This window comes from Atta colombica, unplaced genomic scaffold, assembly GCF_001594045.1.
Source record: "Atta colombica isolate Treedump-2 unplaced genomic scaffold, Acol1.0 scaffold198, whole genome shotgun sequence".
NCBI lineage: Eukaryota > Metazoa > Arthropoda > Insecta > Hymenoptera > Formicidae > Atta > Atta colombica.
In genome coordinates this window covers 3,180,448-3,196,083 of record NW_017259291.1, presented here as the reverse complement: position 1 = coordinate 3,196,083, position 15,636 = coordinate 3,180,448, and the positions used below count along the sequence as shown (strand labels likewise).

Genomic DNA, 15,636 nt, shown 5'->3' with positions numbered 1-15,636 from the left:
AATTTTTATGCATGCTGCTATTAATGGCTTTGCTTCTGTCAATTTGTGAAATATTTAATAATTCCGAAATTATTTATTATAAATTAAATAAATAATCTTTCTAAATATTTCATTGTTATTTTAAAACCAAAGCTAGATAGATAAAAAAGCTAGGTAAATAAATAGATATCGTTATTTATTAATGTGTTCCATGTCAGTCAATTTTAAGTATCTTACTCATCATCCATCACATTGAGTAATAGGTCCAAATGTAAACAAGAATCGTAAATGATCCATATTTTTATTTGAATTTATTATATTTGTTAAATAATATATTTTATATGATTATATATGATATGACTTAAAGAATTACAAAAATTCTAATTACAAAGAAATCTAATATATCAATATTGCAACATATATCATAATTAGATCAAAAATTATTTTATAATAATTTTTTTTTATAGTCAAAACAGTCTAAACGCGTTAAGCACTTTAAGATCAGATTCTCTCGCAGCATTGATAACAATATATAAATAATTGATCAACAAAATAAAAGAAATTTGGAACTAAAAAACAATAAAATATATAAAATAAAAATAATAAAAAAATGAATAGTTTAAATTGCAAAAAGGCTAATCTATTAATTAATCTAAATATTAGAATATCTTCAATAATATTAATTACTGATCTTTGTTAACTTGTTATATATAGTTTTCATCGATTACGCATTATACAAATTATGTTACATTAAGTAATTATACAGATACAGTACATAATACGGTATAGTTGCGATAAATAATTCGAGTGTTTATGCCTGCGATCGTCGCGACGGTAATATTGGAATTGATTGTTTAATGACACTATTGCGATAGTTCATAATGAAAGACCGATTCCATTTGCGCGATGTTAACTCTCTTCGCTAATTATAGCCTGTAATTATTACCCTTCATTATTATCATGCTTTTGAATGAAGTCGAGTGGTACTCGATACTTGTACCATTAAATTTATGCGTCGCGGTAGTTACGATTTTGTCGAACAAGCGAAATCATCGACTCTCCGTAGATATCTCTACGCGAATTTGCTCCGCAAAGGTTTTCGCCATGCGAAGCGTGAAGCATCGCGTTTCGCCGATATATCGGGGTTAAGGGGATCGTCTGTAAAATCAATGAAACGCGCACCTCATACTTTTCCATTTTCTTCCATTTTCTTCCTCTTTATATGAAATAAAAAAAAATCTTTTTCCAGAATAAAAAAAAAACGCAAATAACTATGGAAAAATACAAACCTATATGAAAAACAAAGAAAAAATTGTAAATTATAATTTCCTGTTATCACGTATATTATTTCTTCACGCATATAAATGATTTCAAATATATATCCAAACAAAAAGTAGTTCCCCACATTTATTTGAATAATTTATAAGAATATGTAATGAGACCTTTAAATTATGATTTTGAAGCTTACATGAGAAGTAAATGGAAAAGTACGATCTGAATGTACATCATCTAACTTTCATGCAATATACAGAATATAATTCTATATATCAGAATAAGAAATGTTCGTAACGTTTTACTTAATGTACGTTTGATTTGGAATTAAGAATCCGTTTTTGTTGATATAGATCAAATTCGTTCAAATTTCAACCATCGCTTCAACATCATTTTAATATTTTTTTAATTAACAAAATCGACCTGTTTCCGTAGGTAAACCGGCCCCAATCGTGTCTTGGTATCGCAACGACAGATTCGTCACAAATCGGACCACAATGCCAAACAGCGATGTGACACGTAGCGAGATCATTGTACAGAACTTAAGCCGGGACGACGTTCACTCGGTGCTGACCTGCAATGCTACGAACAACAATAGGTCGATTCCGCTGTCTTCATCAGTTCGCGTGGACATGCGTTGTAAGTATTCTATATACATTATATGATACTAATAAAAATTCGCCCTCTTGGCTCACCCAATTATCAATGAATACGCGAGATTCATGCCGCCGGGCACGTTTTATCGACGTTTTTAATTTACGCGATATATGATAATTATAGCGCGCAATTACCCGCGAACAACGATAATAATGACGTATCATTACGAGGCACGATTATGACAAAAAAACTACGCTTTAAAATATAGATGAGAAATTCGACGAATTCGCATCCACGTGAACGCGGATTCCGTGCGAGAATTTGACAGTTTCCAAATGTCTTTCTATTGAATTTAATCTTCTTATGCCGACAATGACATAGATACACGAACTTAGATAGATGAACTCTCGATCCTTTAATAGGATAGAAACTGAGCGTGTGTTCGAAGGACACGTAATCCCGGACACTCGGTGCGATATTGCATTTGCTTTCACTTACTACTAAAGAGGATTCGTCGAAAGCTTCGAACTGTATTATACACCATCGCGCTATTGACAAACCCGGAACCATCGTGAGATGTTTATCGGGATAATAGAAAACCCGATGGCCATTTTTCTAGACCCGTTTGCGAATCGATGACGAGCTGCCGAAAGGAAGGAAGAGAGAGAAATGAGAGAACTCTCATCGATATAGAGACGAGATATTCGGTCGCTGGGTCGGAGTTCGGCATTGAGAGGATATAGTCCATCCAAGCTTTAGTCATAAAATAATGATCTTTCGCTCTTATTCAGTTGTCCGTTCTTTAAAAGATTATACTTGATGGAAGGATATAACAATAATCGCGCATCTTGTATTAAAAGTGAAATCTTTTTTGTTTGCGATTGCGCAATTTAATTCCTCTACGCGCATGACGCAAATCGTCGAAGGTCGATAAATTACAGATAAACGGATAATTATTTTAAATCGAATAACCATTGATTATAAAGTGGATATTAATAAGCTTCGTTAAATTTTATCCTATTTCTTCCATGTAAAATCATTCCGAATTTAATTCCAAGCGAACGAGAGTTCATATCAATTCGGGATGCTCTGTATACTTAGCGAACAAAAGTCAATAGAGCGCAGCAGAATAAATAGCAGAATAAATACCGAATGCTTTTTCGGACCACGAGACTCGCCATAATAATGTTTACAACATGGATATCTAAAGCATATATAGAGCTATGTCAAACATCTAGATCAATATCGTCGGTGTATTGATATAGTTGTTTGACATCCATACCGATGTCAAATATCCACGCTAATACAAGACAATCCCAATACATAGATGTAGAATAACCAATGTGGTTCTACTGTTTATAAGCTGAAGGAAGAAGGTTTATACACACGATCGTAATTGATACATGGTTCGTGACATACGCTCCTTCTTCACATATATTTTTGTCAAATATTGCCGAAAAACAATAAATATATACAGTACGTTAATTAATAATTAATAGTCTCCGAGATCTTATGTGACAGTTATCTATCGAAGGCACGTATGGCAAGCCAATAAATATCGATATCCCATCGCACCGTCTCGTCGGACCCCGTAACTCCTACACCTGGAACGTCGGCACGTAGTGGAGACCAGGACGCGTCGGTGATGGAGATGAGATGATCGCGCGATTTTCGCCACAGTACGGAATCAGGATGGACGATAGAATTTACGGGCGATACGGTCCAGAGAACGTACTCTGGGGGTGTTCTCCGGGGGGGTGCCTTTGCATTCTTTACGAGATCGGGTCCGAACGCCCGTAGCAGCGATGCGTAAATGGCGCGCCAATGGGAAAAAGAGAAAGAGAAGAAGGAGAGGACGTTGGGGACGAGGGTGCGAATTCACCATTAAAGGGTGAATAACGTCCGGATGAGCGTGGTGCGTCTTCCAGCGCGGCGGTGGAATTCGATTATCTCGGACGTGATTTAAAATTTTCCCGATAGCACGACACGGCGACGGGGGCCACCGCTACCGCCGACCCCCGCAAATTCCGACTACATTATTTTCTTTTTCTTACGTCCAGAGATAAAGGCGAACGTCACGTACGGCTTTACTTTCGCTTCGGCTCCTTTGGAAACCCGTCGCCGCGGAGAAAGTAGATTATCGCGAAATCTTCCGTTCGATCGCGTTTATGGATCCGACAAGAGACATTGATGTCGTTTTCGGAACACGAAAGATAAAATGTACAACGAAATAATTTTAACTTATATAATTTAACTTTTAAATTCTTAAAAATACGCGACGCGTTTTGTAAACACTTATTTTATTCGAATTGATAATGCAACGAGAAACTGAGAAATTGTTTGAATAACGTTAAATATTGCGCTATTTTTGGACTATAAAATGTTTCTAGTAAACAGACAAATGTTATTTAAATAATAATATTAACGTTATATGATTGCATATTCGTAATTGTTTCTACATACGTACTTTCGTCGCTTTAAATACATGATTGTTTTGAATATCAATGTTATGCTATTTTTATTGAAAAAGTTATGAATTTTTAAAATTGTTTTTAAAACCGACTAATTTACGATTTGATTGGTCCTCTATATCCAGTAATATTGGAAATATAACTATCACGAATAAACTTTATCTCTGTTTTTATACAATTATTTAATTTAATATAATTATTTTATTATTGTTTTTTTGTGTAATAATTTAGATATGTAACTTGATGCATGCACAGCGCACAAAGCTAAATTAACCGGTGTATAATGAGAGAAATATGATAAAGAATTCCTCTCTCTCAAGGAAAAATGCTGGTTGCAGCAATTAAAAATATTGCTGCCATAAATGTATCATTTATGAGAAAAAATAAAGCTCACATTAAATATACTTCAATTGTAAAGTCGGCGAAAAAGCAGACGCACCAAGCCTTCGTGAATTTCTTATAGATAAAATAAGATATTAGAAGAATCCAACAGAACCTTCATTAAAGAATATACAGAAAAAAGTTCGATTTAAAAGCAATGGAATGAGGACAATGGAATATTTCTGGCTTCGATTCGAACCGGCTAATTCGAATGTAATAAAGGAAAACTTTTGCGCTACTCATTCGTTCGTAATTAAATATGCACATACACGATATTTTTATTAGTTAATTGATTTTTTTACTAGCTTCCAGGAGAGAAAGATATACGCGTTGTATATTTTAAATAATAAGATTTAAAAATCTCTGTATTTTTAAAAGATATGTGTATGTTTAAATATGTTTTGCATGTACCTTCAATTTTTAAAGATAATGTAACGATGTTTTAAATGAAAGTGTCGGTATTATAAAACTTTTACGTACTTTTCAGAATATTGCGATATAAATATTAATTGCGTAAATAATTACAGTTTTTATTCACAGCACTTCTTGATATCACAGCATAAAATTCAGAAAAATAATTACCATGAAATAAAGAAATACAGAAAAATCGACTATCCGTATTTTTTCAATGCGCAAGCGAAAGAAAGAGAGTTTAAACAAAAGAAATAAATATATATGAAAAAAATGTTGTTTTACACAATAAAACAATGAAACCGTCATAATATTTTTTGGATTTAGTGATTACTTTTGACAAAGATCGTAGGTGAAAGCACGGTGTAAAAGTCATTTGAAATAAAATCGGTTAAACATGCGATGATACGTAATAGCAAATTATTCGAGATAACGCGGAATTATCGGTTCGGCGATTGGCAAAAAAGACACGAAGATTAGATCCCATTAGCATACGCGAATTGGATCGGCAAAGCCGTCGTTCTCAGTTTAATCGATTTTTATCAGCTATTGTTATACGCGATGCCCGCCTTCGAGAACGATTCGAGAACGAGGTAACACGAAACGTTTGCCGCGATCTCAAACTGATTTGAATTTCCTCTTTTCTCGTTTAATGATTTATTTAACAGAAAGTCTGGCTTTTATAGCGAAAAATATTTTTAAAAACACATTCTTTGCTTTAGAACAAAAAGTAAGGAATGAATTCAAAATTGAGATCTTGGAAACTGAAAAGACAAAAGTATTTCTTTTATTTCTGATAAAATTTTGTATTCTTTTTCATTTATCAGATACAGATACATTTTTAAAGAAACGAGTTTCAGTGTTGATTTAATTTAAGATTGAATGTCTATAAAGAATGATATAGTTGTCTACATACATCTCAATTTCTCTTTATTTTTTTTTTATTTATAGAAAGTTTGATTGATTAGAGTATATTTTTTCCGACGAAATGTTAGATATCTATTATAAATATTGATTCATCTATAACTGTAACAATACCTCAAAATAGTCGAGTATTAAAAATAACCCAAGTCTAACAATTTCTTTTTATTTTTAATAAAAAATTATTTTGCTGAATTAAGGCGGAATATGCAATAAGGGATGACGCAGTTAACTATATATTTTCTTGATATTTTTGCATTGCCTTTTATTTATGTATAAAACGTTTGATCGATTAGAGTATATTTTTAAGATAAAAATATAAATATCCGTTATTTTTTATACGTATTGATTCATGCATCACTAACAATATCTCAAAATGGTTGAGTATCACGAACGACACTTTCCTCGGGAATGGTTAAGGAGAATCGAGGAAAAAGCGTTCTCGAGGCCGGATACGTGACGTTGACTCCTTTGCAAGGTTCCTTGCACAGGGTCTTTGACGATGGCAACTTTCGCGCTTGATACGCGACGCTCGGTAACACGGATTTCCCTGATAATAAATCTCCTTTTCACATAAAAGCGCAATCCCTTTCAATATGCCGAGGGCAGCGCGGAGAGCGTTAGCATCCCGGGCCATCTTTTTCGGCTGATCTTGGCAAATGTTCGCGCGCTCTATATGCCGAACGCGACGTTATTCATTTCGCTGACAGAATACAGAAGTCATTTGTCGACTCGCTAAGCGCTAGACGGACTCGACAATACCTATTACAGACGTATTCCCGTGAATACCGAACTGTCTGTCTTCCTCTTGTGCACAGGCTATTACTATAGTCACTCAGATATCAGAAGGACCCGACGAATGCCGTCGCCCGAAGACAATAACGGGACTAATGAGCGATTAGCAAGAAAGTGGATAATGGAAGTGAATATCGCGACTAAGAGAATGATTGATTATCAATTTGCAAGAAACTGTTATACATGAATGAAGAATCTATATATATTATGACTAAGTCACAAAAATAAAACAACTTTTAAGTCATCGAAGAAATGTGATGTTCAAAATATTACTCAACGTTTAATTTCAATAATAATGGATTTTACTTGAGATTTTCTTTAGAAAAAAATTTGCTATATTCAATATTAATCTATTAACATTTTTAAATTAAATTTTTCGATATAACAAAATTTACATTTATGTTTAATATAAAATGAGTTTTTATTATTTTTTTCAAAGATTTAATTTTAAAATTATTATTAAGAAGGTAAACTCTCTATAAATAAAATATATATTTAAAATTTAATTGAATCAAATTCTATCATCTCGTGAATCAATCAATCTCAAACTCCATTTAGGTAAATAAAGGATGGATACAATTGTATATCGTCAGATGCAATGAATTGAATTCGACTATTACAAACCGATAAGTCAACAGTTTATCTCTCTATTGTGCTGAATAAGCTTTCGTAGCAAAGGTCTTTCGCACTTTCGTCCTGAGCGCTTGACGCGTTTCGCTTTGCGCTTTAACGATTTGTGCGATCGCAACCACGTTTAAAAGGAATCAAAGCGATCGTTCACTCAGTGTACCCTTCCTCTCGGCAGCATTTCATTATCCGCACGAAATTGAATCTGCCGATCAATTACCCGTCTTCGTGAGAAGTGCGCCTTCTTCGCGCTCTCGAGAATGAGAAGGCTCTCTCCTTGGTTCCAGTCGCACGGGCGATTGCCGCTCCTCTCTCCGGAAAATCCGCATCGGATCTCCGCATCGTCTCTCCACGGAATGGAGAACGCGATTGCATCTCACCGTCTTGTGATTCCGCGCACGTGTACGCATAAGCACGCAACGTGGCGAAAAACGCGTCGCCGATTTCGAGCTCTCAACGACGAGAGCTCTTTATCTACGGAGTTTGATTTTCAGTCGCTTTTACAATTCAATCCACCAAGATCCCGCAGGATGTTCGCATTTTTCCGCCATCCGCGTCCTATATCTCAAATCGGTGGTACGTCGTTACATAACTCGCCGAAATAGTTTGAGATCATCCGCCCAGAGTATCAGTTCATTACTTGATTATCTAATATATATTTTAGGATATAATATATCCAGATTTGAATTCTGGTTGAGATAATATTTCTCGCAATGAATTATTTACAGATGTTTTTAAGATGCTTATTAGCATTAAATTATTAATAGCTTTTTAAGATGTTTATTTGCAGCAATAATATTAAATTGCTTGTCAATTTAATTTGTAATATTAGCTTTATTTAGGATTGTATTTCAAGAACCACCTTGACCGAATATAACATTTGTTACTCATGCGTGTGTTTAGTATTATTAGATCTAGATATTATCTAGATCTAATTATATTAAACACACGCATGAATGTGAAGATCTAAGATATTATTTAATATATTGCAGCTACGAACCATTTACAGTACAAATGTCATAGATATAACTAATACATTAGTGAAATTTATATAACGTATTACCGAACATATTCTTTGGACAGTGAAGTATAACGTAACAACCAAGCTTCAAAATATTTTGTAATATCACTCTTATTTATTATATCCTGTGCAGGAAAAAAATTTATATAAAAATGGTGAACAAAATTTTAAAATACTCTCGAATATTGAATATCAAATTATTGCGATATCGAGTTTTAAGAGGGATTTTTTCATTTCTGTTTCGTATATCCCCAGTCGAATTCACAGAGATGTGCACTCTCTTCGAGATATATAGTCAATATATAAAGCCAGAGAGTAAAGCAGATTAAAGCTGAAAACTTTAAAAGCAAGGTAACCACTTGCTGACGACTTGCTGAATAATTAAGAGACTAAATTTTGAGAAAGAACGAATGAATGAGATTTTAATTAAAAATCTTAAAAGTACACATATTCTAGAATGTTTATATATAAATTTTGGATGCAATAGATTTTAAGATAACTATTATTATTATTTATTGTTGTATGTGACAACAAATATGCAATGTTTTTAAGACCTTTTAAAGATTGGAAGTGTCAATGAAACGGAAAATGAATTGAATTAAAATTAAGAACTTAAAGTCGAAGAAGAGCAACCGTTTTCTGGTGACCGGAACAATCAACAGGCTAAGTTAAATGTCTGAGCAAACGAGCAAGTTTTTAATTAAAAATCTCATTCATTTTCCAACGTCCCATTCATCTACTGTTACCGTGTTTACTTTTGCAACTTATTTGAGATGAAAATTTTGCGAAAGAGGTACACTTTTTAAAGGGCAAAAGTAATGGTGAAAAAATATTGTAATTCCTTTTATAAATCCTAAAATCTCTTTGCCTCTGATATCAAAATGGAAAGGAGGGGAGGAGCAAGTGGATATCTATGCATTCGCGGCATGAGTTCGTACCGCGATGCGGGTTAAACGCGCGTCCAGTAGCGCCGAATTAATGATTACATCGTGCAGCCGCGTGTACAGCATCGAGGAATATGGTAATCCCGCAAGATGTAAAGCCTCTTCCGCGCTGCTGCAGACCAGGTTCCGGAACAACGATAGGACAATTACTTCGCGCTTCGATGAGGATAATCGGCTATACAGGATGCCCCAAATCTTACGTGCTCAGCCCCTCGATTATTTTTTTTTTAATTGAAACTCTTTTTCTGTTATATACGCATCTCTAGAGATTTGAAACAATGAGTAAATTAGTCTAATATTATGTTTTCCAAAGAAAACAAATGTATTAAGAGTTTCTTGTTAAGTATTCGTTGCAAATTAAAGAGTTTGCTGAAAGATAACTAGAAGATGAAATCTTTATTGTTGTATTTTTTATATGCATTTAGAAAGCTTCATTAAAGTCATTCATTTAATTACCGACAGTATATTAATTTCTCGGTATTTTAATAGAAATTACTGTTAAATTATTTTTCTTTGGCCTCTCGTTTTTTGTGTCGTAAAAAATTAGTAGACTTATGGAGTAACCTGTATAGTTGGAAGAGCGTGTCAGGTTTGATAAATGCATGCACTTGGATGGCCAGAGTTATTAGCCGTACACTGAAGTTGCTGTAGCAGATATTATGAGATTTCAACAGTCTCATTGACGATCTTGTCTATCTCACAATATTTCAATGATTACGTGATCGATCGTAGCCATCCCTATATCTATTTGATTAAACACATAATTCAAGATACACGTCAGCATCATCGATGTTATCAGCAAGAAATTGTGATTAGCCTGAAAATTTTTCTCAAACAATACAAAATGCAGTCTAATTACATCGAAAAACAATGCATCGTCATATGCCATGCATGGTTTGAACATGGCGTTATTTACTCTTTCGTTAAACTAATTAGCCAATTATCCGAGGTTTGCTATTATCCAAAGTTCGTTATGACGAAAACATTTTCAGAGAAGCATTATAACGGAAAATAATATCTCCTGCAAAAAACTCGGCGGTTCATTAATTTCCTAAACAACCGCGTTATAGAGAATACTCTATACATATAATAAATCTGGAAAAATGTAGGAGACGAATGGCTTCGATATAAAAACGCAGTAGAACTGACATTTTTATTGAAAATAAGTGAATATGTGCGTGAAACATGATGAAAGAAAAATAGATCCGTGATTAAAGCAGAAAAATTCGCGTTATTCTGTATAAATAATGTTGGAGTGTGTTCGACAATATTTTCTTCAAATGTTGCATTCTGATATCTCGCTATGATTAAAGTATCAGTTATTATCTATACGGTATAAATATTTAAAGATTATCTACTGAATATTCAAATATCTCGTAATATTTAAATATTGAAGTATCCATATGTATTTAATTGAGTAATCATTACGCGATGTATTTTTATACACATTGACGTTATATTATATTACGTGTTATTATATGATGTTTTTGTTATTTCTCCAAGAGAGATGGTTTTCCATAAACGAAGAATAATGTTGTTTCCATGTTATATAATGTATTCCCAACAATTTGTTTTCATACTAAAATGAATTTTCCTAAAGCAGCAAATAGCGATGATATTTAAAAATATTCAAAAATCTGAATATTAAAATGCACTGATTATGCAACTCCTGCTTATTAAACTAATCGATTATTTAAAAAATTTTGTATTTATATACAAAATTTGTGTAATACAAGAAAAAAAAAGAAAGAAAATTTAGCAAATTTAGTATATAAAACAAATGTTCATAACTTGTATATTAGAAAATTGTGAATAAAATATTGAACATTAAACTCTCAATAAAATTATGAAGTTTTAAAAATGATATTAGCTTTTTAACAATTTTTATAATTTCTGAAAAACTTGATTAGTATTGTAATTTTGAATTAATAAGTAAAAACATGGATACAAAAGATATGATTCAAAACATCGATGTTAATATACTCGCTTTATTAAAACTATTACAAAAAGGTATAAGATAAAGGTAAGAGATATCGCTTTACATATTATTTTGTGTAATATTTATATATTAACTGTGGGTTCACATCATCGTTTTTATTTTCCCATCGTCACTTAATCTATGCAGAATATAGGACGATATCAACGGTGCCTTCATGCGTAACCCCGTGAGAAAACAGCATCCAACTCCTGAACGTGTTTGCATTTCCTGTGGAACGAGCCGCGATGATCCACGGTGGTGCCTGTTGAAATGCAGTGGCTTTCCTTCTTCCACTCGGTCTGAATAGGTGCACAACCGCTGAATAGGAGATGCTCTGCGTTTGCTGGCGGCTGACCTGAATTTTCAGCTACGAAAATACTGTCGAGCAGAGAGAGAGAGAGAGAGAGAGAGAGAGAGAGAGAGAGAACAGGGGGGAGAGGAAGGGAGTGGGATAGAAGATAGAAACGTAAAAGCAAAAGAGCGGGGCGAAAAGTCTAGGTTTTTCTCTTAGAAGCATCCTTACAGGGCGATTCAAGAGGAAACATTGCTAATGTACTTGAAAAGAAGATAACTTTAGGTCATAATCATTGATAATTAATATTAATTTTTATAATTACCTCATTAACAATTAAAAGAATTCACACCTATTCGCTTTGCACGTATTCGTATGATTCATTATACGTTCTAATTACCTTTGATATTATCTCTGTCACGTAAAATTAATTAAAGTTAATATAATATTCTGATATTAAAATTAATTATGTTAAATTTCTCTTTTATTGTCTCTAATAATAATAATAATAATAATAATTTTGCGATAAGAATGAATTAATTAATCTTTACTGGTATTGACAAACTGATTTTGCGCTAATTTTAATGACATTTATTATATCTGTAAAGCAAATGAAAATAATCATGACCTGAAAACCTTATTTTTTGAAATCATAACTTCATAAATGTTTGAATTGCAGTTGAATCGCGTTGTAGGATGAATTAAACCGAACTTTTTGTGCATATATGTACAGAGATGACACGCCAGAATGAGGACGAAAATATCTCAATAGTTCTGGAGAAAGGAAGCCTAAAGATCTTCATGAAAACCTGCAACTTCGTCAAAAGCAGCTTTGACTATATTATTAATAATGATCATTTTTGAAATTTAATAAATTCGCAAGAATTTCATTAAATATAATTATTCGATTGTCAGATCAAAATTTTACGATGCAATTGATCAACAGCTAATTTTAATAAAAACGAAATGTGAAATTAATATCAATTACCATTATTTATATAGATGTGTAGAGAACAATCTGCCACGTTCCGGTAATAATTTCATTCCGAATAGTCGAGATTCCAGTTTCAATTGTTGTTCGTTTATCATTGCTTCGTTCTGTTGCGGAGAATTGAGATTTCAGATATTCATGGAACACGTAACGCACGTTATTTTGGAGCTAAAAACTATATATATATATAGAGGGAAAGTTTCATTTTAGTAAAGGTCTCATCACTTCGCAGAGTGCGAAAGTAAGTTCATCCGCGAAAGAACATATGTGCGTCGCATTAATGTTGAAAGAAAAACAGTCGGGTGCTTTCATTACGGTGCTATAGAGCGCGATGACGTTTACCCAACATCTCGCTGCAATTTCTTGAAAAGCACCAGGAACGAACAGGCTTTGAGATGAAATTGAAGCTATCACGACCGCGCGTAATTTTTAAACTTAATTTGCTCTAGCTTACGCGCAAATAATAATCTAACAGACATTAATCACTCTCTCGATACTCACTCTCTAATTGACTTTAACAGAAATTATTATGATTTAAATATGTCACATTACGATAAATTGACATTGTTTAGCGTGATTGTCATTCCGGACGAATCATGCAAGATAGAATAAATGACCCAGTTGAGACATCGAAAGGGAGCTCCGCTCAATGTAATCCAATGCATTTATAAAGATACGAAATTAGAAATGTTCTTATTTGAGAAGCAGATTAAACGATATCATTTCAATATAGAATTGAATAAATATTAAAGACTTAAGATTTGTTAATTCAATTGTAACATATAATTTTTAATTACACTTATCAATTTTATAGGTCATGTATATTTTAGTATATTAACGTTATTTGCTCTGCATATCAATATAAAATGTTTACATGCTACGTATATACATATATAAATATAGCTTGCATTCTCCATTATACGTATAACAAGCTATCTGTAGGATGAATTGCAAGTATTTGCAAATCTAGACTAATTCCAATTGAACTTATGATATTGTTTCTTGTTAGTTTACTGAGCGTTTTCGTAGTTTCTTGTTTACGTTTAGGATAGGGACAGCATAGTTACAGACCTCTCTCGACCGAGTCAAGAGATAGCACTTGCTATTCAGCGCAACAATTTCATTACAGTTCTGTACTCTGTCCAAAGCTGTCTGAAGCTATTCAATATCTCCTCTCAATTCTCGCAAATCAAAAGGAAATATTGTTTACACGTTTCGTCCGAAGGATTCATCCTGCACAACTCGAAAGCGAGAACGAAGTAGACACCTTCTTGACTTCTTTCGTCACGGTGAATGGTTGTTTTTGCGGGGAAAAAGATTGCGTACATAATTTAATCTTGCTTTAGACTTTCATCACGCGCGCGAGAGCGATGCTCGGGAGGTGATGCATATATCTCTGCCGTTCCCCAAAACGAGGTTCTCGCGATGAAACTATGGTGATACGCGCGCAATACCAACCTCCGTCCATACTCGTTCACGTCCGTATATATCGCGTTCGCAATACACGGGCGTGACATGGGGCGCTTGCTTGTTATAACGCGCACGACAAATCCCGAGCCGCCGGAATTGTGGATTAATGAACGGTCTCGTTATGCGACGCGAGTCTGCCTTGTTTATCGTCAACCGCTTCTATCGAGAAGCGATATGGCACCCTTGGATCGATAGTCATTAGCGTGCGCACGTACAGCAGGCAAGTATAGACGCACGTAAAATACGCACACGTTTGCTTTCAAATATACTTTTTTTATATACACGTATTATATATGTACGCTGCAAACGCAGCGCAGTCGCGCATACAAAGATTCATATAATCATTAGATTGCACAAATTGTGTACGTGTATACGTGCGCAGACTTCGCGGTCGTTTCTAAAAGGACGCGCTAACGATGAGGAGAGAACGAAGGATGAGCAGAATGACGTAGTTAGACCGTGTAGAATCACAGGAGTCCCGGGAGAGTGTCAGCGACAGGCTCCTCGCGAACACCGCGAGAAAACTTTAATGCACGTCGTCGAGTTAGATTGTCATAATTCGCAAATGCGAGCCAATTTAAGTTAATTCATCGCGACGTCTGTCAGGACTCACAAACTGTGTGGCTGAAAAAGAAATTCGGAAGTTTCTCTTTGTCCTTCCGACTTCCGATGAATGTTTCTCCCAAATTCTTTAACATTCTTGAAATAACATTTGCGCGAAAAAGCTCTAATATCCAACTGTTTCAAATTTTATCGGTAACTTGATATTTCGCTTGAAAGTCCTAAAATATTTGCCAGTCTCTCCCGGGAGAATATGATATTCCTCGCACGTTGAAGTACGAAGGAGCGGAAGTAATAAAAGAGCGGTCAATATCGGGAGAGATCCAATCAGCAAACGGAGCTTTATCACTATTCGTCTCGTCTTATCCGAGCATGCTCCTGTTCGTCCTAGCCGATTGGTTTAGCTGTAATAGCTCTCCCTTTAAAAACCATCAATGCTTCAATATTTCTGTCTGAAAAGCTCCATTTCCATGCTTTCATTTCCCCATCACGCAATCGTTCTTGGCCATTAATGAGGCGAATCTAATTCTATCATGGTTCTGTATATTTTTTTATAATAAAAATATAAATGAATATATTCATAAACAATGTGATAATGCCGAGCAAGCTAAAAAAAGTTACGAACGGATAAGAACAAGCTTTTGCACTTTAAGGAAATTTAAGTAGCATTACTGCAGCGGAGAAAAAATTGAAATGATACTATTAATATTTTTTAGCACAATACATATTTTCGGTCATTAAATGTAGTCATTTTCTAATTAAGTAATCTAATAATTAAACAAAACATGGTCTAAACGAAGAAATTATATTAGCTTGTACTAGATTTATTAGAAAATATAAAGCGTAACAAAACAATTAGAGTACGTTCAAATGTACACCAAGAAAAAATTTTATTAAATCCTAATTTTTTTTTCAATAGTATTAA

At 33.9% G+C, this 15,636-nt stretch overlaps 1 protein-coding gene across 1 annotated transcript in view; it reads left to right on the top strand.

The window, feature by feature from the left end:
• The window catches only part of LOC108687053 (neural cell adhesion molecule 2-like), a 219,734-nt gene that overhangs the window by 175,497 nt on the left and 28,601 nt on the right, over positions 1 to 15,636 (top strand). The window contains exon 5 of the mRNA XM_018192657.1: positions 1,687 to 1,890. Within this exon, the coding sequence (XP_018048146.1) occupies positions 1,687 to 1,890 (204 nt within the window). The remainder of the gene's footprint in view (positions 1 to 1,686; positions 1,891 to 15,636) is intronic.